The sequence below is a fragment of the Petromyzon marinus genome, chromosome 50 (assembly GCF_048934315.1).
Source record: "Petromyzon marinus isolate PM22_M1 ecotype Great Lakes invasive population chromosome 50, UKy_Petmar_22M1.pri1.0, whole genome shotgun sequence".
In the NCBI taxonomy this organism is placed as follows: Eukaryota; Metazoa; Chordata; class Hyperoartia; order Petromyzontiformes; family Petromyzontidae; genus Petromyzon; species Petromyzon marinus.
The window spans coordinates 12,475,322-12,498,737 of NC_133716.1; the positions used below are offsets into that span (position 1 = coordinate 12,475,322).

The following is a 23,416-nucleotide window of genomic DNA, read 5'->3' on the forward strand; positions in this document are numbered from 1 at the left end:
CTTATCCATAAGAGAGGTTTTTGGGTTAGATCGCGTAATTATAAATGTGCCGTTAAACCCGCCACCACCCGACACAGCCAACTAGTAAGGTTTGTCACGTAAACAAAACATGCCAATTCGTTACGAGTACAGCACACCGTTTGCGTGTTGGAGAGTAATCCTACGACATTTACAATTTGAGACAAAACATTATGCGAGCCCTTTGATCTTGTCCTTCCTGTCTATTGTGTGTATTAAGTGCTTGCATAATGCACGTTAACTCAGTAATCCCCCCCCCCCCCCACACTTTGCGCAAGAGTGCAGAAGCGTGGTCACCACATCTACGCCTCTATAAAGGAACGAAATAGTTAGACTTCTCCACAAATCTGGCTGTCGCTTGATGAAGCTAGCTGTAATTACTAGCGAAATGTCGTGCTCAGATTGTAAACGTTGTGGGTTGGCTCTCCAACACACCGGTGTGCTGTACTAGTGACAAATTAGCATGTTCTGTTTACGTGACAACCCTTAATCGTTGACTGTCGGGTGGTGGCGGGTTTTAAAGATACATTTATATATTTACGCGATCTAACCCAAAAAAACCTCCGTTATGGGTGAATTTGGTCGCGAAAGCCTACGTGTTAAACATTTTAGCATGTTACTTTTAATACAAATGAATGTATTTCGTGACATTGAAGGGCTTATCTGATAATAAGCACATGCTACTGTTAGGTAACTATTCATATGTAAATTTAAAAGCTGCTTATCTGGACGCATTTTAAAACTGTAATTCTCATCAGGCCCCGTGGTGTAAAGTGTTCTCTCAAAATCGTATTATCCACTCTCCCAGGCCTCTCTGTTTATGTGCAATGAAGAAGGACGACTGCTCTAAACGTTGCCCATTACATATTGTTCATTTCAAGGCAACGGTGTTATTATTGACACGAACCGTGTTGAGTTTGTTGTTATTTGTGCAACATGGCCAACGCATCACCATCAACTATGGTGATTGAGCTCGCGTGCAAGAGAGATCGAATTGCGGCATTGCAGCACCGCGACGGATGACAACAGCGTGGGGACTCCCCCCACCCCAACCAGCAGTGGAGAGACCACGGCTGGTGACAACCGAGACGGAGCGCATTAATAAAAGCGTGTAAATCCACTGAGCGCCGCGATTAGCTGCGCCCGAATTGTGTACACACGGTGATCTGCGCGGCGCCTTGGGTCTGTATCCGATTCCTCGCGGTTGGCCCCCTTCTCGCCAATGTCACCGCCTGTCTCAATGTTTGTACAGAAACTCTACCTCGCTGTCTTAATAGCACGGGGTCACCCCCAGGGAGGCGGGGTGGGTGGGGTTGGAGGTGGGGTTGGGGAGTGGGGGGCAGCCCAATTAAGGAGTTGTGTGGGGGTTACTTAGCAGCGCGCTCCCCCTGATCTTCACACTCCGCGCTCGAGCTGTGAGCATCTGGGAGGGCGCAGAGACAGAGAAGGAGGACGAGAACAGACGACCAGAATGGTGAGCATTGCCAATGCAACCACTCATCGCCAACAAGGTCCTCCACACACACACTCGTTCTTTTGATGCAATGGCAGCTACCGTTGCAATTTCATTTGTGTGCAAATTTGTGTGCAAATGAAATTAGCGCGGTTCAACATACGTACATACACCATTTAGGTTTAACTGGCAGCAAGTATCTGTCCACGCGTTGTGTCGGTCTCTCGAAGGGCGCGTACACATGCAATGCGTTCAGCTGTACGTAATATTGACCAGAGAGCGAAGATTCAGAGTGGCGGAGTTGGTTTAGCGCACGAGCCGGAGGCCAAAGTTCGATTCCCGGCCAAGGTCGACAGCGGCGAGCGAGATCATAACTCGTCCTTCTGCAAGCCCGGCCGATTTGACGAAGGCTGTGAATTCTTACGATGTGCAGCAAACGCTCAAATTCTGAAAACTAGCGGTCGATGCGAGGACGCTGGGACGCATGCTGTGTCGAATGCGCTCCGAGCGCTTCACCGACTGCTCGGGCCAGTGTTGGTCAGTTCGTGGCAACGTGCGAATTGGAAGTGCAAAGGGCAAAATAGTTCTCGATTTACGGTTCGGGTTTTTAGTTTCATTTAATCAAATTGATTCATGTTGGCACGCGGTCAATAATGCCACAAGTTGGCGCGGAGTAGAGCCGCACGTGCCGGGGAATTGGACCGCACCGTGGTAAATGAAATAAAATAAAAACCGGTGATGATATTTACATTCTGAGAAATAGATATAAAAAAAAACATTCCATCGAGTTATTTAGCCTGGAAAATCCCTGGAGATGGAAGGTCTCATTTACGAGGAGAGTCCAGGGTGTTGATTGACACGTAGAAAGCACGTGGTGACGTGTATACAAATCAAGTGCACAAGCAAAGCAGCATGCTGTTTCTAAAATATATTTAGTGACCGGGCTGAGACCATTGACTCGCTGCACACACGAACCCAGTTTTATTCGCGGGTGGCTGCCCCGGATTGGAACCCAGGCTCTTTGTGGCGCCGGTTCAGTGCTTTTCCCCCTAATAGCATCCTTACTCAATCACACTTCCATGGGCGTCGTGTAGACAGTATCCAATTTAAAACAAACCTTTATCTGGCTATCGTGGCACTTGCATTGTACGCGACGCGTTCCGTCTCGAACGTGCGACCGATGCGCCCCTGATTGGCTTCCGCGCTTAGTGGCAGTGCGGGCCCGGCCCGTTGGAAGAGGCAGCGGGTGGTAGTAACACGTGGGGCGTTTGGATGTGCGGTATGCGGGGCGTGGTGGGATGGCGCGCGCTGTTTGGTAGGGGCTCCAGGGTGTGGACAGGGGTATGGGTTGCAGGCAGGACCCGCTGAAGCTCCCCTCGCATGTTGATCCCGCTGGAGCGGCAGAGCGGTAAAGCGGGGTGGGCCACTACACCAGAGGCTCACCGCTAAGGGGGAGAATCAACTTGATTCTAGATTTGAAGCTTTTGTGACTTTGTTTTTTTCGGTAAATTTAGTTTTCATTTATTTTATTTATGTTTTACCTATGTGACTTTACCGAAAAAACCAAAGAGTAACAGTCAACTTGGGTGGAGGCCCACGGGTGTATGCGGTGGTGGCTTTGGAGGGGGGGTTAGGATTAGGGAGAGAGATGTGGGTAGAGATTAGGGACTATAAATGTAACAATAATAATCACTTACCCAGGGTATTGCATTGCGATGTTTGACCAATGCCAATATCATTGGGTATGTTTGCTATGGAAGGAAAGCAGAGACCCTGGAGGAAACCCATGCAGTACAGGGAGAGAAAATACACACACGCACAACACTCGCACGCACACTCATCACTTACTCGCACACAACCAACACTCGTACTCCGCAAAGCACGGGGAGAACGTGCAAACTCCACACAGTAGGCCCTCCTTGCTGTGACACACGCAGGCGTTACCACTGTGACACCCGTGTCCCAAGGTAGGTTGTGGGTTCAGGGTACGTCGAGACTAGGGGCTATGCGGGATGTGGTTTTCGGGCAGGGGGTGGTGGGGCTATGATTCCGGGTGTGTCCGGCACCTGTCCCCGGCTCTGTCCTCGCCCGCGAGACACCCGAGCCTGTCTGGAAGCATCTGCTTAGAGCCTCCTGCGCCTCTCCTGGCCTCGCGCCTCCTTATTAGGCATCCCTCATCTGTCGGTTAAAAATACCCAAGTGCCAGCGCAAGCACAAATGTATTCTTATTGCGCACAAGGGCCGCCACCGCCTCCGCCGCTGCGCCCGGGCCAAGTGGGGGTCAGCCCCCCTTATTTTTAGGCCAAAGAAAAGTCCAGATGGGGGTGCGTGCAGAGACCAACTCACACAGGCGCTTAACCCCCCTCCCCCGCCGGGGTCAATCATTCAGCTGCACCATCTGGCCAGCCTCCAACACTGCCGGAGAATTCCAGTGATTCTCACATGGATGACCATGGCGCCTGCCATAGTAATGTGGAATTCCACCTGGCCAGTCTGCATCACCACCGTATAATTCCACGGTGATTCTCATATGAATACTATGGTGTCTGCCATAGTAATGTGGAATTCCACCTAGCCAGCCTACATCACCGCCGGAGAATTCCACAATGATTTTCACACGTGGATACGATGGCACCTGCCATATTAATGCGGAATTCCCACCACCTGGCGTTAGGAACGAGCTTTCATTTTCGCACCGAGACGCTAACTTTGTCTCCACGTGGAAGGCCGCATTGCTGTGCGCGACTTCGCCAACGAAACTGCCAAAGATCTTCCTCAATCACCACTGCGTCCTTCTCCACCGTGTCCCCATGCCACGGTATCCACGCGCGTGTGCCCGTGATGCGGGGGAAGCGGTAGGGCAGTCGCGGTTATCGCGCTGCACCACGACCCAGCTATCCGAGTTCGATCCCCGCTCACGGCCAATACCGTGAGCGGGGATCTCGTTACAAGAGGGTCCAGAAGGTGCTACTGCTGGGCAGCGGTCGTCGCTAGGCTAATGCCCACTGCCGGCAGGCCGGCGCCGAGTCATTTTGCGGCGCACGTGGACACAGCTACCACTGCAGGGTTAGTTTCGAATGGTCGGGACGAGGTGAGGTGTAAAGGGGGCTCTGCGTTTTTTTTTACGCAGAGGCATCTCAACTCCGTTGGTTTTGACAGCCCGTAGGGGCGTCACTACTGCGGGCCCCAGCCCCAGCGATTAGGCCGTTTCCATTGCGGAGAAATAGCAACTCGAAATATGCTGACAGATCTTCGATCTCACCAGGCGCGTTACCAGTTTTCCAAACTAGGTCATCCTGATTAAAACCGTCAACACAGCCACGCCAAAAATCCACCTCATCCTTTCCACGTCTGTCTCTGCGCCTAACAACGCGTATCTATATTTACAGACATCCCATCTGCCACACAGCCTTCTGGGAGTGCACAATTTCAACGGCGTTGGTTCGACGACAAGCAAACCCTTGACCGGCTTCGACATTTGCTGTCTCATCAACAGAGTTGGGTCTCAACTAGATTCGAAGCTTTCGTGACTGCAGGAATTACTCTTTGGTTCTTTCGGTAAAGTCAAGTAGAATTTTTTTAAAATTATAATAATAATAAAATACGACGTTTCCAATGCAACACAAGCAACCATCATCAGATAAGAATGAATGAGAAAACAAACATAGTAAACTTAGAAATATAATGAAATACAACACAGAGAGTCGGCTAACACAACAGTCAACACCCTACCTTGTTGATTACGTTCTTGCAAAGATTGCTAAATTTGAGAGGGACACAAAGCACAGAGAGAGACGTGTGTCTCTCTCTGCTTGTGTGTCTGTCTATGTGTCTCCGTGTCTGTGTTTTGTCTCTCTCTCAATTTTAGCAATCTTTGGAAGAACGTAATCAACCAGGTAGGGTGTTGACTGTTGTGTTAGCCGACTCTCTGTGTTGTATTTCATTATATTTCTAAGTTTACTATATTTGTTTTCTCATTCATTCTTGCCTGATGATGGTTGCTTGTGTTGCAATCGAAACGTCGTATTCTGTTATTATTTAATTTATTTTCTTTCTACGTGACTTTATCGAAAGAACCAAAGAGTAGAGTTGGGTCTGCCTGAACCGATGCCGGTTAACTGTTTCGAGGCCACCAGCTGGCACTTCACACGTCATGCATTCCCCCAGAATGCCGTGTGGCTGATAGGATGTGTAGAATTTTATTTGTGGCGAGACAGCGAATTGTCTGCCCATTTTGCTGTCACTCATGTTCTCCGTCACGACGGTCATGATGATGATATTTACTATGATCACAACTGTGATTGTTTCATCTTGAAGGTCATTTACTGCGGCCTAGAGGCGTGACTTCAGAATGGACAGGGAGTGGGCGTGTCGATCCGTGTCGCCAAGAGCATTTGAGTTCATTTGCAAACGACTGTTATTCTAATAAGCTCCGCATATCCAGATACACGCGTGAATCGTGAAGCCGGAGAATGAACGAATGACGACGTGCTGCATGTGTGATGCCAGCGTGCTCTGTGTGCGATGCCAGATTGCTCCGTGTGTGTGATGCCAGCTTGCTACGTGTGTGATGCCAACTTGCTACGTGTGATACCAGCGTGCTGTGTGATTCCAGTGTGCTGTGTGTGATGCCAGCTTTCTCTGTGATGCCAGCTTGCTCTGTGTGTGATGCCAGTGTTCTCTGTGTGTGTGAAGCCAGCTTGTTCTGTGTGTGTGATGCCAGTGTTCTCTGTGTGTGTGAAGCCAGCTTGTTCTGTGTGTGTGATGCCAGTGTTCTCTGTGTGTGTGAAGCCAGCTTGTTCTGTGTGTGTGATGCCAGTGTTCTCTGTGTGTGTGAAGCCAGCTTGTTCAGTGTGTGTGATGCCAGTGTTCTCTGTGTGTGTGAAGCCAGCTTGTTCTGTGTGTGTGATGCCAGTGTTCTCTGTGTGTGTGAAGCCAGCTTGTTCTGTGTGTGTGATGCCAGTGTTCTCTGTGTGTGTGAAGCCAGCTTGTTCTGTGTGTGTGATGCCAGTGTTCTCTGTGTGTGTGAAGTCAGCTTGCTCTGTGTGTGATGCCAGTGTTCTCTGTGTGTGTGAAGCCAGCTTGCTCTGTGTGTGTCATTCTAGCACGCTGTGTATTGATCTCCACCGTTGCTTTGCCTGGCGTCTGACACGTGTCGTGTTAATTGTCACATTTTATCTTTTTCCCCATGTGCAGGGAGAAGCCGGCGGGGTTTGTGATGCATTAAACGCAGTGCACTGCATAATTTACTCACTCACCCCTTTGCGAATGTTGTTTTGCAAACATTAATAATCAAGGTTGGAACGTGGTTCTGGGGTCACGGTTTGGCCGGGGAGGCGGGTTGAGCCGTCATGCTCGGCCCGTGAGCCGCTTCCTGCAGTCGGCTGGCTCAGCAGCCCCCCCCCCCCACGTAAAAACCGGGCAGCAGTGATGCGCAGGATAAGTACGGCTCCAGTCCCGGCTCACACGGCCCATGGGGTGCGGCTCCCGAGGACTGGCCCTGAGGTTCCTTCCTCCCCGCCGATACCCACCCCGGCACCGCGGGTCGAGCGCATGGGGGCATTGCCGAGCTGCTGATGTTAATGTTGACATCTCGCGCGCGCACACACACGCGTACATAAAGCACACACACACACACGCGTACATACAGTACACACACACACATATAAACACTGCACACAGCCACTGCATCACACACATAGAAGTACACACGAACACACACATGTATACACGTGCATACAACCACACAGTACACACAGAAACACATCATCATCACCATCACATGGACAGCCCGCGCCCATCACGAGGCGTGCGTGCAAGACGCTGCGAGTGATTGGCACGGGGCTGGTGTCGCTGTGTGGGGGTTCCCAGGGTCACGGTGTCCATGCGGACACGCGGGGGGCACGGGGGGGGCGAGTACCCCCCCTCTCAGCCTCGAGCCAACCCAGAGCAAATGCGAACTCTGCACCATCACCACAACCACCGCGCAGGGAGCTCTTCGACCCGAGAGGGTCTCACGAGCGGTGGCCTGCCCACGTCCCCCGGTCGTCTCCGTTTAAAATACTAATCAAGTCCAACACGCTGCACGCGCCTGATAGTTGAGCATGCGTCGCGTATCGTGGAGAAGAATCGGCAAAGACAACGATAGTGGAGCGGTGACGCAGTGGTTAGCGCACTGCGCTGAAAATCCGCCGCCCCGAGTTCGATTCCTGCTCACGACCCATGACAGTGCCGATTATCTGAACTGGTTATAGGCCTCCCCGATGTCGACTCTGAGTACCTGGTGCGGTGTGTAAACATCCGCATTATAGGAGACAAAAGGCTGCCGGGCGCGCGTGGTATGCCGTGCCGTTCTTCATCGGTGCTCGCTAACAGCACCTGCCCCAACATCCTATTAAAGGCTATACGGGGGATCTTTTTCTTGCCTATAATCATCCGGCAGTTCACGAGCATTGGTTCAAGCAAGCCTGACTCCGCTGATGAGACAGTGAATGTTGAAATCGGTCCAGAGTTACTTGTATTGAACCAATGCTGCTGAAATTATGCACTCCCAGAAGGCCGTGTGGCTGATGGGATGTGTAAACATTTATTTTAATTCCGAGCCGAGAGATATGTCAAGGAGAACCGAATTCTATGCTTATGCATTGTGTCACGACTAACGTGTTTACCGATCATCAGGTGCATTCAGCGTGTGATGGTTTGTATTTGGAGGGGTATTAGTAATGCGGAGAGGCACATGACACACGTGACGTGTTCCCACCACCAAAGCGGAGCTTCCCAGCGGCTGGAGTCCACGGTGGTGTGCTATAACAAAATCCAACCACATCTTTTCCGATTTACAAAGGCCAATTTTTCTTGTAATATTACATCAACACAGCATCTCATAGAACATTGAAACATTTAACTCGACACTAAATTCTAATATTCTGGTAAATTCTTCCGACACCACTTTGCTCCCAGCACGATGAGCTTCAAACGAGCATATTGACACCGATAACGTCCCAGGAATAACCCACCTTTGTCTGCCACACCCTTGCAATCAGCACTCGCACGGAACAATAGAGCCACGTGGACTCACCCCTTGAACTCGCCCAGTCAAGTTTCAAGGCGGCGTTACGGTTTTTTGTTGTTGCCGTATCTCGGCGATCGTGTGTCAACGCTGCTCGAGAGGTCGATGCCTCTCCCACTGTAGCTCGTTCACATTTGCTCTGGGCGTTTGCGGTATTAAGTAAAAAAATATGAATATAATCTAAATTGTCTTCTCTATCCTCAAATCTGAGAAACGCGATGCTGCAACTCCAGTGGCAGCATGAAATGGGTTGTTCGGTTGATACCACACAGAACATGTACATACTCGGGGTGAACCATGCAACACACGCCTGCCTTATTACAGGGGAGGTAAGCGGTACGTGGGTCGGTGCATGGATGTCTTGACAAGGCGAAGGCGAAAATTCACTGAGCTCAAGTCAGTTTTAGTTATTTTGCTTCAGCGACCGATGAAATAGTTGCTTTTCAGCAACTTAAACAAACTATTTGCATCAGAAAAGTGAGAGATGGCTTCGTTCGCCCGTAACACCGAGCCACATTTCGGTCGGCCGAGTGGCAACGAAGGCGACGGATGTCACGCGTCATCCCGGCGCCCAACAAGGCCCCTAAATCTCACACCGCCCGAGGTGTGTGAAGCACAGACGCTGTGTGTTACACACACACACACGCGACTCCCAGATCGCGACACGCAACGAGTGGACGGAGGCTCGTGGGAGGCCGATTCCCGAGTCGCGGGACACCGTGCTGACACTGCTTAGGCCCTGGGTTCGAATCCGGGTTTCAGCCAGTTTCTCGAGCGTAGGTTTTCCATTTAATTTGCCATATCCCAAATTTGAATCGTACAAATCGTAAATATACCATATGACTGACGACCGGCGAACCAATGCGCAGTGCATGAACGAGTTCCACCTCGCGTTGGGTCAGAGAGGCTCCACGGGGTGGCTTCAGAAAGCAGTTGCCCCGGTGTCGTATTCCGGGGCCATTCACTCACATGGCATGAGGCTCTGTCTATCGAGTTCCAGACTGACGATGTGTCTCGCCTTGCTCTGATGGCTCCATTATACAACAAAAAACTGTCGCCGAACGATTGGCTGAGCTGCGGGAATTGGGCTTGGGAGAGGGGGCGGTGGTAGTAAAACCAAATTGCGCGGTCGCTGGACCCGAGGGCGTATTGCACGCACATAAGGCCTGTGATTTGACGTTTGTCTAAAAAGCATGGTTGCCACGGTCTTGACCGCCCCAGGGTGCGAAGCAGGTGAATTTTTTTGGCCACGCGACATTGCAGTAAACGGTTGATCAAGCGGAAGACATTTGCATGTTGCTATAACCAGCACGGTTCCGTGTTATTCTCTGTTTTTGAGAAAAATATATAATAATAATCAACCAACGCGGCGTGCGCGTGCGTGAGTCACAGTTAATTCACCACTGCCTCCTTGTCTGTCCGCCCCTACAGACTGAGGCGCAGGCGGATGCGCGTGCGCATCTCAACGAGGAGCAGATCGCAGGTCAGGGGGAGCTGTTCGCCGTGTTGAAATGTACCCCCCGTAAACAAAACTAAAAATATAATTGAAATTATTCAATCCACTGCAAACAACAACAAAAAACATTAATCTTTTAACAAACAATATAGTCCACCAGGATCCAGGGATTGTGGGATTCATTGGACATCAACAGGTGTTCCACTTTCTCCAGTCAGCCAAGGTCGTTAAAAACTGTACAGTGTCCTGCAATCAAGTTCACCAAAATACCACCACCTGATGATGCTGATCATCCTCTCCAGTAAAACTTGGTCTCATTTGTTTTTGCATTTTTACTTGGGTGTTTCAACATTCCTCCAATTTAACTGATAAGCCAAATCGGTTGGCGTATTTCCCCACGACCTCACAACGTCATTTGATCGGTTCTGTCAGGTGGTGAAGAGCTACGTTGAAAATAAAGTTGGCATTACACGAACAACACCTAACCCAAAACAATCTAATTACGAATCACAATATCAGTTACCGGACCTCGGCACAAATAAATTCCTGCCAAGCGAACACTGACCAAGCCCAGACACGGGCGGCACAGCCACGAAGCCGCAAGCGGTCGCCCTGCATTGAGGCCTCCACGCATCGCCACGTGCCCCCCCCCCCCCCCCACCGCTACTCAGAGTTCAAGGCGGCCTTCGACATGTTCGACGCGGATGGCGGCGGCGACATCAGCACGAGCGAGCTGGGCAAGGTGATGAAGCTGCTCGGCCAAACCCCGACCAAGGAGGAGTTGGACGCCATCATCGAGGAAGTGGACGAGGACGGTACACAAGGGCCGCGCGTGGGCCGTGCGAGGGCCACGCGGGGGGCTACACAAGGGCCGCGCGTCGGCCGCGCGAGGGCCACGCGGGGGGCCACACGAGGGACACACGATGCCTCAGGGAAATCGGGCCAAGCACCCCACGTAGTGGTGCAGCAGTCTCTTACCGTGTGGTTAAACTAAAATAGATTTTTTTTATTGTAAAACTGAACTAAACTAAACTATTTTTATTTTACCAGCTAAGGCCCACTGGGCTATATAGCTATTTTTAAGGAGCGACCTGGACATACATAATAGCTCAATGGAGTGGCTTATCATGTGAAAATGTATAGCAGCCAAATACTTTAAATGCATCTTTCTAAATTTGGGGGAACCGGAGAAAAATCCACGCGACTACGGGGAGAGAGAGACACGCAAACTCCAATTATACAGGCGTCAGGGTCGGGTCGAACCCGCAATCTACTTCATACCCAGCGAAGTAGTTAACATCTCGCCACCACGCCAACCCCGGTTTGTTTTAATTTTCAGTGACCGCATGCTGAAACCGGTACGAATTAGGTGCTGGTTGCCGCACATATGGCGAGCAGTGAACAAAACTTAAAAAATGTTTTTAACTGAGAAACGCAGGGATCAGCCGTGGTGTTATGGTTCGTGCACTGAAGTTGTAACGAGGAGGTCGCCGGTTCCATTCCACGTCCCGGCAGTGCGGCAGTGGAAATCAGTAGGACAAGTTTCTCGAATCCCCGTCCACCACCTCTTGGGACAGACACACACGGCAGGGTCACACGGCAGGGTCACACGTAGTGTGGCAAAGCGTGGGTGTGGATACTCCCCACCTCCATCAACACGTTCTGGTCAGCGCGGAAGAGTAGACCAAAATCCATCCACAGCTCACATTAGAGGAGGTACTTCCGCCAGCAGTAGCGCGAGTGATATATAATTCTTCTTTGGTTCTTTCGGTAAAGTCACGTAGAATGAGAATAAAATCATAAAATAAAACAATAAAATTCTCACGACGTGTCGGCCACAACACAAGTAGCCGTCCTCAGGTGAAGAAACAGGACTGTCCAGAAGACAGCACAAAGTGAACCCTGTCAAGCTTGACAGCGTCTTTTAAGCTGTGTGGGAGGAACAGAGAGCCTCGACAAAGGAGCATGTAACTGGGAGTTTAGCATTACGGAGAGCGAACGAGCTGGGACTGGAGGAGGGGGGAGGGGAGTTTACATATAAATTAGCATGTAACTTGGGGATCAGCATGATGCTGGTGTGAGGGATTAGCACCACGGCGAACGACGAGCTCGGACCGGGGGACGGGGGGACAGGAGTTTACATATAAATTAGCATGTAACTGGGGGATTAGCGTTGGTGTGAGGGAGAGAAGAGCACCAAGGAGAGAAAAAATTGTGGTTTTTCCATCTCCTCAACAACCAGCACCAAGGACAGCGACATTCAGGTGGACGGGTCAATCCATACTCGGAAGGGAGGAGGGGGGAGGGAGAAACAGTCACAATGCCAGCGAAAGAGCTGCGGTCTGACAGTCACCGCAAAATACAATTAATTAAGAACCGAAATGGTTTAAAACATCTTTTCAATGGTTACTAAGCCAGAATCCATCCTCTCGGTTGAAATGTTCTCAGTGTTTGTATATGTGGATGGCTTCATGAACGAATCTCTCATGGTAGCCGGTTGGCTTGCAAAGAACCCCCGTCTTGGAGAAGTCAATGTCATGTGAACCCACTGAATTATAACAGTTATCTGCCACGGCAGAAGAGTTCGTCCTGCCGTGTTTCAAGTCTGCTTTATGTTCGCGGATGCGGTCCGAGATATGTCGTTTGGTTTCCCCAATGTAGTTGCTACCACAGAGGCACTTTAGTTTGTAAACGCCCGGGTACTGTATGTCTGGAACAGCATCTTTTTTACAGATGGAACCAGATCACGGATTTTTTTTACTGTGTTGAATCGGACCTGGATCTTGTGTTTATTCAGGATTTTGGAGATCTTTTTAGTAACCCCTGCAATGTAGGGTAAGGTGATGGTTTTGAGTGGCTCCTCAAGAGGATCCTTCTACATGACATGAGAGATTCGTTCATGAAGCCATCCACATATACAAATACAGAGACAATTTCAACCGAGAGGATGGATTCTGGCTTAATACCCATTGGAAAGATGTTTTAAACCATTTCGGTTCTTAATTAATTGTATTTTGCGGTGACCGTCAGACCGCAGCTCTTTCGCTGGCATTGTGACTGTTTCTCCCTCCCCCCTCCTCCCTTCCGAGTATGGATTGACCCGTCCGCCTGAATGTCGCTGTCCTTGGTTCTGGTTGTTGAGGAGATGGAAAAACCGCCATTTTTTCTCTCCTTGGTGCTCTTCTCTCCCTCACACCAACGCTAATCCCCCAGTTACATGCTAATTTAGATGTGAACTCCTCTCCCCCCGTCCCCCGGTCCGAGCTCGTCGTTCGCCGTGGTGCTAATCCCTCACATCAACATCATGCTGATCCTCCAGTTACATGCTAATTTATATGTAAACTCCCCTCCCCCCTCCTCCAGTCCCAGCTCGTTCGCTCTCCGTAATGCTAATCTCCCAGTTACATGCTCCTTTGTCAAGGCTCTCTGTTCCTCCCACACAGCTTAAAAGACGCTGTCGAGCTTGACAGGGTTCACTCAAGCGCTGTCTTCTGGACAGTCCTGTTTCTTCACCTGTGGACGGCTACTTGTGTTGTGGTCGAAACGTCATGAGAATTTTATTGTTTTATTTTATTATTTTATTCTCATTCTACATGACTTTACCGAAAGAACCAAAGAAGATGAATCCTTGTAGTCACGAAAGATTTAAATTGATATATAATTATTGATCAACATGCAATATTCACCCTACCGTCATCCGGTTTGCATGTGTGGGGGCCGGCGTCACCCCACCGCCCTCGCCGGGCAGGTGGGGTGCGATGTCCGCCCCTTCCACTCCCTCCTCCACCGCGTCAATCGGCCCCCGCCAGGCCCCTGCCGACCGGGTGATCGCCCCCCCGCGTTAGCGCCCCCTCTGAAGGACATCGCTAGATTGCTGGATCACCGCCACGTGGGTTTATTCCACACCCGCACACACACCAACGCTAATGCTACAACGGCGGCAAGCACGTGCGCACCCCTACCGGCGATCAGATTCTAAAATGCACACGCCCCACAGTTAACACTATGGCGGCGGCGCGAACACGCGTGCGCTAGCAGGCGGCTATATTCTAAGATGCGCACGCCCCACGGTTAACACTACAGCAGCTGCGCAAACACGCGCGCTTGCGGGCGGCTATATTCTAACACACGCATGCCCCCCACAGCTAACGCTACAGCAGCTGCGCGAACGCGCGCGCTCCTGCGGGAAATTATATTCTAACACACGCGCGCCCCTACAGCTAACACTACGGCAACTGCGTGAACACACACGCGCTGACAGGTGGTTGCGCGCTGCCCCGCACCAACACTAAGACTCGCTCTAAAATGGCTGCGCAAACGCGCGCAAACGCGCGCAAACGCGCGCACCGGCGGAAAGTCCCTCCACGTATACTCGAATCACAACACTGCGCCGAAGCTCTGTGCTAATGTCTTTATTCCCAGCGCAAAAACTCTGCACTGCCCGGAGGAAATATTCTGCTAGCAGAGCCTATCCTATCACTATCCAATTTCCCAAATACTTACGCGCCCCATTACGTACCTCACAGCCGCACATTTACGGTGTCGCACAGACGCTGTGAGAGTCAGAGGGACGGAGATGAGAGGGGACTTTACCTATCGCTGTCTCGTAGCTGTACTCGCTAACATCGCACGGATGCTGCGAGTGGCTCAAGGAGGCAGACAGGGATTCGGTTTGAGCGGCCAGGCGGTCGGAAATCCGAACTTCTTCACCATTTTCGGCTCCCCTTTTTATACCCTGTATTTCGAAAATCCAGGGTTATGTTACATCATCCTGCGCAGCCAATCGTCCGCCTACCTTTTGATTTTTAAACGTTGAGCTGCCATTACCTAGAGCATTACATTACGCTATTTTCTGGCCCATTGTCTCTGCACCCACATTCCTTAACCCCTGACTCAGCCGGTTTAATCTGGGAGGCCGCCCGGCTGTGCACTGGGATTTCCCTCTGACCTCATCGTCTGCACTGCTCGCTTAATATTTCACCCTGGCCCCTCCCCGGTGCTGTGAGTGACTCATTGCGGCTGGCCCGGTGAGCTTCTGTGCGCCCATACAATTTTAAGACAATTTAGAGGGGCCGCAATGTGGTTTGTCCTGGTGGGGTCGGCCAATCTCCTGGCACCGGGAAACCGCAGGACTTCCCACCTAGGGGTCCTTCGGATGAAAACCCGTGGTGCCAGGCGATCCCCCACCGGGACGCTACGTGTGTGTGTGCGCGGCGTGTGTGTGTTCAGGGCGAGGGTAGGGGGGTAGTCGCGGGGCTTGCGGAGTGGCTCCGCGGTCGTGGCACCACACACGTTCGTGTGGAAACAAACAGCGCGTTAATTAAGAACGCATCGGAATTGGCTACCAGCTCCTGACTTTCAGCTGGAAATCTATTCTGAGAACAGTTACCGTCTTTTTTTACTTGAACTGGCTATCGCGCACATCTTACTCCAGTGTAAGAGGAGGGGGTGCGTTGACGCATCCCCGTCCCTTTGAAATGGGCTCTTGGTCGGTGCAGCGCCGCATGCGGCCTGATTCACATGCACCCTCTCCATCATTGTCACCCTCTCCATCGCTGTCACCCTCTCCACTGTTGTCAGCCCTCTCCACTGTTGTCAACCCTCTCCACTGTTGTCACTCTCTCCATCGTTGTCACTCTCTACACTGAACACCAAACCTGCGCATCTGTCTCAGGTAGCCTAGGTCCAGTAGTCTACTTTAAAATCAAATAAAAAGTTCAACACATTACTGGTACCAGATCTCGGTACGAATCATTCCATGCCACCCCAACACAGGCATCAATTTTGCTGAACTGTCAAGCTCAAATCCTGACCGGGAACTACTAAAAACTGCAAGTTCACCAACACGTGCACATACGTACGTTGAACTTCTTTTGCACCAAAGGTGCCCAACCACGCTAATCGGAAGTGCAAGGAAAAACAAAACTAAAATGCCACATTGCTGAGCACACCTCCGATTTTCCCAATCCTATCACAACCGGAATGCGTGATGACACTGACAACGCTCTCCTTTGGTTTCGATTGTAGGCAGCGGGACGATAGACTTCGAAGAGTTCCTGGTGATGATGGTGCGCCAGATGAAGGAGGAGTCCGCCGGCCAAACAGAGGAGCAGCTGGCCGAGGCTTTCCGCATCCTTGACAGGTTTGTGATGCCCGTGCCACGCAAGGTGATGGCTGGTTGCCTGCGTGCCCTGGGTACAAAGACAAAGATTGCCCCCTCCCCACCAGCCCGTGTAGCCTTAACAGACTGCTGGGGTAAGTGCTGTTAGCGAGTAGCACCTACGAAGGACGGCACTGTGGCACATGAGGGGGTGGGTGGGCAGAACCACCCCCGGCTGCGTATGTCTCCCAAGTGGGAATATTTTTACACATCGCTCGAGGTACTCATTTGAGGCTGACTCGACCTAGGGGAGGCCCAGGACCAGTTCAGATAATCGTCTTTGGTGGTGGCCGTGAGCGGGAATCGAACTCGGGTCACCGCGTTTTTAGCACAGCCCGCTGACCGTTCCCCACTGCCCTGGGTACAGTTAAAAAGACAAGGATTCCCCATATAGCCTGAACAGATTGTTGGGGCAAGTACTGTTAGCGAGCACCTACAAAGGCCAACACAGCACACGAGGGGTGGGTGGTCAACACAACGCCCGGCCGCCTTTGTCTCCCCAGTGGCGATGTTCACACACCACACCAGGAACTTATTTGAGGCTGAGTAGACTTAGGGTAGGCCCATGATTGGCTCAAATAATCGTCATTGGTGTTAACCGTGAGCAGGCTTTGAACTCGGGTCGCCGGGTTCATAGCGCAGTGTGCGACCTCGTCTCTGTCTTGTCTCCATCTCCATCTTGTCATGGGGAGAGAGAGACACGCAAACCCAAAATATACAACATGCGTAAGGGTCGAGATCGAACTCCCGACCTCCTGTCTAACGTATAACCCCAGTGCTGACCACACCTCCGATTAGCCTGCACCTCTGATTAGCACAGTTGGCTACGTGAGGTGCGAAAGATGTTGAACGTACGTATGTATGTGTAGTGTCAGTGAGTCGGAGATGAGGTTTGTAGAGGCACCTTCTTTATTGAACACACACGATTTCGCCTGTACACTCTACAGTCGCTAGCCTATACACAACACTAGCCGTCTAACATTGACGGCGCTGACCGAGACAGCTAACAGGCTATCTAGCAGCACAATATTGAGCGAAGACAGTAGGTTCCAGGGGCTTCCAGATGGGGCCCTCAATGACCTTTGTCCCAGTTCCTCCGCCCTGCCGACACACCCATGTATATGCTCACTGGCGTGTGTGCTGTTTGTCCACCGCAGTTGCCGCTGATGGTCACCAGCCAGCGCTATTACACTACATATGTAACGTCTCTGACAACAAAGTAGTAAAAGCCACTTTTTATTTGGACACAACCACAATAAAGGACCCTAGGCTTTGTGGTTATCTCCACTCCTCATGCTCTCTCCTTTTATATTCCTTGGGCCCCCTTTCTGGAACCTTCTTGTCCTTGTTTTTCCCTTAGCCAATCTCTGTCCTTCCCCACTAATGGATACTCTCTGTTTTCTGATCAATCTCGTTCAAACCTTATTCCTCCAATCCCTTTAAAAGTCTTCCTCCCAAACAATCACCGTAGAGACCTCTTTCTACCAATCGGAGACCTTTGTTTATTTTCAAATAGCCGTTAGACTGCATATTGGCTTGGGGTAATTTTTCAGTCATTACACATACATAGACGCTACACGACTATACATGAAAAAAATCAACACGTCCATCAATAATACCATGTGTAGCCTGACAAAGAAACAATATACAACTAGCGACGTTTCAGCAAGTGTGTTATGATAAATAACATTTATCATAGGGGTACTACACAGTCCGCGATAACACATGAGATGCGTACGCAGTCTGAACAAAGACTGAAGCGCGTGGTGGTTAGCATCTCGAAGCATTCAGCAGCATCCCGATGGCCTCGCGCGACGCTAAGACCACCCGCCCCTCGTACGTCGCGCACGTCGTCGTCATCGTGTGACACAAGTGAGGGGACGCGGCGTTGTTGCGCAGGAACAGCGATGGCTACATCGACCGCGATGAGCTCAAGGACATCCTGATGAGCACGGGGGAGAACGTCTCAGAGATGGAGATGGACGAGCTGATGAAGGACGGCGACAAAAATGGCGACGGCCGCCTGGACTTTGACGGTGAGAGTGCGATTCTGGCAGGGGTTGGTGTGTGAACTTAGCTCTTGTCAGCGCAGGAATGTGGACCCCCCCCCTCTATTTTTGTGTGGTCCTCTTAACCCTTTTTAACATTCCTAAGACATCTAAAAGTTGCAGAGTGGGTGGGTGGTCCCGTTAACCGCCGATTCCTCAGTACGCGCAAGCGGGTTCGGTGTTAATTTTATGTAGAGGAGGCATAGCAGCAGTGCCGTTGTTTTCAAAGACGTCGTCACTCGTCTGCAGAGAACCGTAGCGGCATGATCGCCGCACTCTACGATAGCCAGCGCCAAACTACGTCACACTACTTCCCGCGTGGCCTTGTGGGAGCCTTGGTACCGATAAAGTTACTTTATTTTTTCTTCTGGTTCCGTTCTGATGACGTTCATGAACGTCATCGAACCGAAAGGGTTAGTAATGGCTACATTTCTTTATTCATATGTTGTCGTCTGTGTAAGTGTGTATCGCAAAGTGCTGTTGAATCTGCAGCGCACGCAATCTTCACAATGGAGGCGTGAGGGAAACCACAGGCATGCGGGAAGGTAGTCAGAGCCGGCTCGAACAATTGCCCAAGCTCTGTGGTCCTACATTCGGACCGTTTGGCCAACTCTATCGTTTATACGTTCAGGAGGAGGATAGTGGAGCACCCGGAAAAAAAGCGACGGATGCGAGGGGGTAACACTCAGTCCCCATACAGATGGACTACAGATGGACTACAGATAGACTACAGGTGGACTATAGATAGACTACAGATGTACTACAGATCTACTACAGATGTACTATAGATAGACTACAGATGTACTACAGATGCACTACAGATGGACTAGAGATTAACTACAGATGGACTACAGATGGAAATTAATCCACTCACAGTTCCGCCATATCCTAGCAAGCCAGTAGATTGAGGCCACAATGCCATTGGGTAGAGAGTTTTACTAATTTGTGTGATCCATCAGCCTCCTTTGAAGATAATTTACAAATATGATCGAGAACAGTGGTTCTCAACCGGGGTTACGCGGACCCCTGGGGGTTACGTGTAAATGTCCCAGGGGGTACGTGAGGTGATTTATAAATGTGTGAAATATCATACATGAGAGTCATTGGTGAATAATTACGTTGTATGATTCTGCCGAAATAAAATAACTATGATAACATTAAAATCCATATGGAAAACCTAGAACGATATAATAACTCCTTGATCGTAACCAATGTGGTTTCCATGAGTAACTGGCGAACGCGAATGATGTGCAGAGCGTCTGTTGAATATTGTATTCGCTTGCAGTAATTTGCTAGTTAAGATAGTTACAAAATGGACAATTGGTAAAAATATTGATGTTCATTATTCATACATTTATTTCTCAGAACCATGTTGGGTCAGGCAAGGGAGGTACACTCGGTTCAAACAACAAGGGGGAATACAGCAGTAGCCAAACAATGTTGAGAAGGACCACTTGAGATGAAGTTTGTGTGAATCCAAAGCTACTGAGAGGGGCTCTCCACGACCGTCACCAGCTGCTGGACGACAGGAAGTAGTGTAGGGACACTGCACGAAATCCTCGGATCCCAGTGAAATTTACAGAGACTCCTCTACTTACGAACAGTCGACTTACGAACTTTCAGAGACACGGACAAACTTGTCCGTATGTCCAGTTGCCTGTTCGGACCGAGAGTCGTAAGTCCAACCGCCGTGCAATAGATGGCAGTGGTTGCTCGGTGTCAAGCACCGGCTTGTTATGAATCCCAGGACCCAAACACTGAAAGGTTTACTAAGGTAACGGCAGCTGTTCACGATGCTATTGCCTGTTACAAGTTGATTTATGAAGAGAAAAATAGAGCAACTGTGTAGACATCTCTGGGTAAGTTTTTCAAGAGAGGAAACACGAGCACCAAAGGGAATTAGCATCTACATCTGCAGAACATAAAGAGCCAGTGGCATCTACATCTGCAGAACGTGAAGAACCAGTGGTATCTACATCTGCAAAACGTGAAGAACCAGTGGCATTTACATCTGCAGAACGTGAAGAACCAGTGCATTCTACATCTGCAGAACGTAAAGAACCAAAGAAATATACATCTTCAGAACGTGAAGAACCAGTGGCATCTACAGCTGCACAACATAAAGAACCCATGGCATCTACATCTACAGGAGATGATACAACTTTAAAAGCCATTCACCGTGTTAAGTTTACATGCCAAACAACATGTTTGGAATCAACAGGAGTAAAGTTGGACTTACGAACAAATCAGTGACGTGCGGTGAGGTCAATGGCTGGGGAAGCACTGGCTAGTGTCAGAGCCAGATTCACAGACTGAGGGGGCGTGGCCTCACTGAGGGGGCGTGTCCTCACTGAGGGGGGCGTGTTAGACACGTCCCCCTCAGTGAGGCAGATGTGATAGCTGCCTCCCCTGGTGCTTTTTCATTGCAGTTTCATGACGAGACCAGCGAGCCTAAATATCTTTATACACATACGTGAAATAAGTTGCCTGGAGTATGGAAGGCGAGGACATGAAATGAAGGGGTCTACAAACATTACATTGGTGACATACTGAGATAATAACAGGCACGCGCTTATTGCCCGCACTCCGTCCAGTTACTGAGGGGTTGCGCAATCAGACAGAGGGGAGGCTGAGCTCGTCGCTGCCTCACGTCTCGTCTCTTCCTGTATTTGCAGCGGAGCTCCGCAAATTTGGCGATTTTGACTATAAAAATGATTGGAATCGTACAGAAATTACATTTAAACACAGATCAGTGGAAAAATCTTAATATTTATTTTATTTGATTATTCGTTTTTTTTTTACTTTTCGTAAGAGCTATTTTCATTGGGGTATGACAGGTGAGGTTCTGCCTCCCCTGCCTCCCCTGCCTCCCCTGTCCGCACGTCCCTGGAACGAATTGACTTACGAATAAACATCTGGAACCTACAATCAATAACACTTGACAGGCCTTTAAAGAATATAAATTTTAGATATACTTCGCCTAGGAAAAAAATCCTTTGAGATGGAACATCTTGATTGCAAGAGTGTCAAGGGTCGTTGATGGACACATGCGATACAAAGACACAACTCCCCCATATAGCCTTTTCGGACTGTTGGGGCAATTGAAATTCGCAAGTAGCACCTATGAAGGCCGGCACGACACACAAAGGGGGTAGGTGGAGAGCACCACGCCCGGCCGCCTTTGTCTCCCCAGTGGCGATGTTTACACATCACATACGATGCAAACACGTGATGACATATATTCACAACTTTAGCTGAAAGAAGGCATCCTCGCGCCATGCCAATTGGGAGGAACGTTCGGCTCTGGTCAGTACGGGTTGACAAAGGGACTCTAGGACCAGTTCACGCATCACTTGCCACCAATGTTAGCCACTACTCTACCCAAATTAACCACTTCAATTAAATGTATGTATGTATGTTGAACTTCTTTCGCACCGTACGTAGCCAACCGTGTTAATCGGAGGTTACTGGGGAAAGACAAAACATAACGGCGTGCGATGTGGTCCTTGTGCTTTGCAGAGTTCCTCAAGATGATGGAGGGCATCTCGGTACCTTAAGGGAGCCACCAGCCGGCACCTCTCCTGCCCACCACCACACCCACTCAGCAGCACCAGTGACTATCGTTCCACAATTTTTCCTGATTTTTCTATATATATTTTTTGGGGATTTTACACGCGTTACATCTCAGCTACTGCTGCTGGTGTCAAGGCACAGTTGCGAATGTCCTGTCCTGGCCTCATGTTTCACTGACGACAGATTTCGGAAAAATAAAAACGTTGCACCACCTCCAGTGTCTCTGCCATGTCTTTCTCTTGCCTAGACGCAGCCACAGGCCTAAACGCCCCAAGCTGTGGAGATGAGCAGTTCACGAGTCATTAGATGCCACATTGTATCGTGGTTTTGGTGGGACAGATCAACTCTTCAATGTTGGATTTGAAGCTTTTGTGACTGCAGGAATCCATACTCTTTGGTTCTTTCGGTAAAGTCACGTAGGTACAAAAAATAATAGATCACGGCATTTGAATCGCAACACAAGCAACCGTCTTCAGGTGAAAAAATGTTAATGTAGGAGCGAGCAGGAGCGTGCGAGTAGGAGAGAGAAATTTGCTTGTAAATGTAAGCTCGGCAAGGGCCGAGCTCGGCTAGGGCCCGGAAATTTGAGAGTCAGCTAATATTGGCAGGTAGAAAGGGAACATCAAAGCAGTTAAAACTTTACCTGATGATCATGTCCTTCCAATGATTGCTTAATATGCATCCATCTTCTCGGTTGAAGTTATGTCTGTGTTTATAAATCTGGATGGCTTCATGGGCAAATCTTTGATGGTAGCCCAAAGGTTTGCAGAGTACCTTGGTCTCGGAAAATACAATATCGTGTGAGCCCACCGCGTTCAAACAGTGATCAGCCACGGCAGATGGTATTGGTTCTACCGTGTTTCAAATCTGCAAACGCGGTCCGAGACATATAGTTTCGTTTCCCCAATGTAATTGCTACCGCAGACACAACTTAGTTTGTAGACACCAGGGTACTGCATGTCAAGAATCACATCTTTCACAGATGGGATCAAATCACGGATTCTGTGTACTGTGTTGAAGCGAACCCGGATCTTGTGTTTGTTCAAGATTTTGGAAATCCTTTTGGTAACCCGTGCTATGTATGGCAAGGTGATGGTTTTGTTTGGGTCCTCAGATGGTTCTCTCCCTATGGTTGGGGATACAGCTTTGCGGACGGTGCGATCCGAATATCCATTCATCTTGAGGGCTTGGCATACGTGCTCCAGTACGCTGGATAAGTGGTGCTGGTCGGAGATGCAACGGGCCCTATGATGTAGTGTTTTGATAAGGGAATTTTTCTGGGCTGGATGGTGGTAGGAATCAGGCTTTAGATAGGAATCCGTGTGGGTGGCTTTCCTGTAGACAGTGTCCCAACGAGCCATCAGGTCTCTTCTCGATCAAAACATCCAGGAATGGTAGCTTGCTATCATTTTCCACTTCCATGGTGAATTTGATGGATGAGTGTATGGAATTGATGTGGTTGAGAAATTGGTTCAGTGCTGGCAGGCCATGTGGCCAGATGACGAACGTGTCATCTACGTATCTCTTCCACAAGGAAGGACGTAGGGTGGATGTCTGGATGGCATCTGTCTCAAATTTCTCCATGAAAACATTTGCTACCACTGGCGATAAGGCAGAACTCATTGGGGTACCCTCATTT

The 23,416-nt window shown here is 49.9% G+C and overlaps 1 protein-coding gene across 2 annotated transcripts; it reads left to right on the plus strand.

Moving 5' to 3' along the window:
- Positions 1–1,348: 1,348 nt before the first annotated feature.
- LOC116953270 (troponin C, skeletal muscle-like) lies at positions 1,349–21,990 on the plus strand. 2 transcript variants are annotated; one of them, XM_032973325.2, is made up of 7 exons: positions 1,394–1,492; positions 6,668–6,682; positions 9,972–10,023; positions 10,668–10,811; positions 16,024–16,138; positions 18,056–18,192; positions 21,724–21,990. In XM_032973325.2, exons 1-7 carry the CDS (start codon positions 1,490–1,492, stop codon positions 21,759–21,761), a joined length of 504 nt encoding a protein of 167 aa, XP_032829216.1. In that variant the 5' UTR covers positions 1,394–1,489; the 3' UTR covers positions 21,762–21,990. The 2 variants fall into 2 exon arrangements, with proteins under 2 accessions (XP_032829217.1, XP_032829216.1); XM_032973326.2 differs by lacking the exon at positions 6,668–6,682 and having other exon boundaries at positions 1,349–1,492.
- Positions 21,991–23,416: the final 1,426 nt, after the last annotated feature.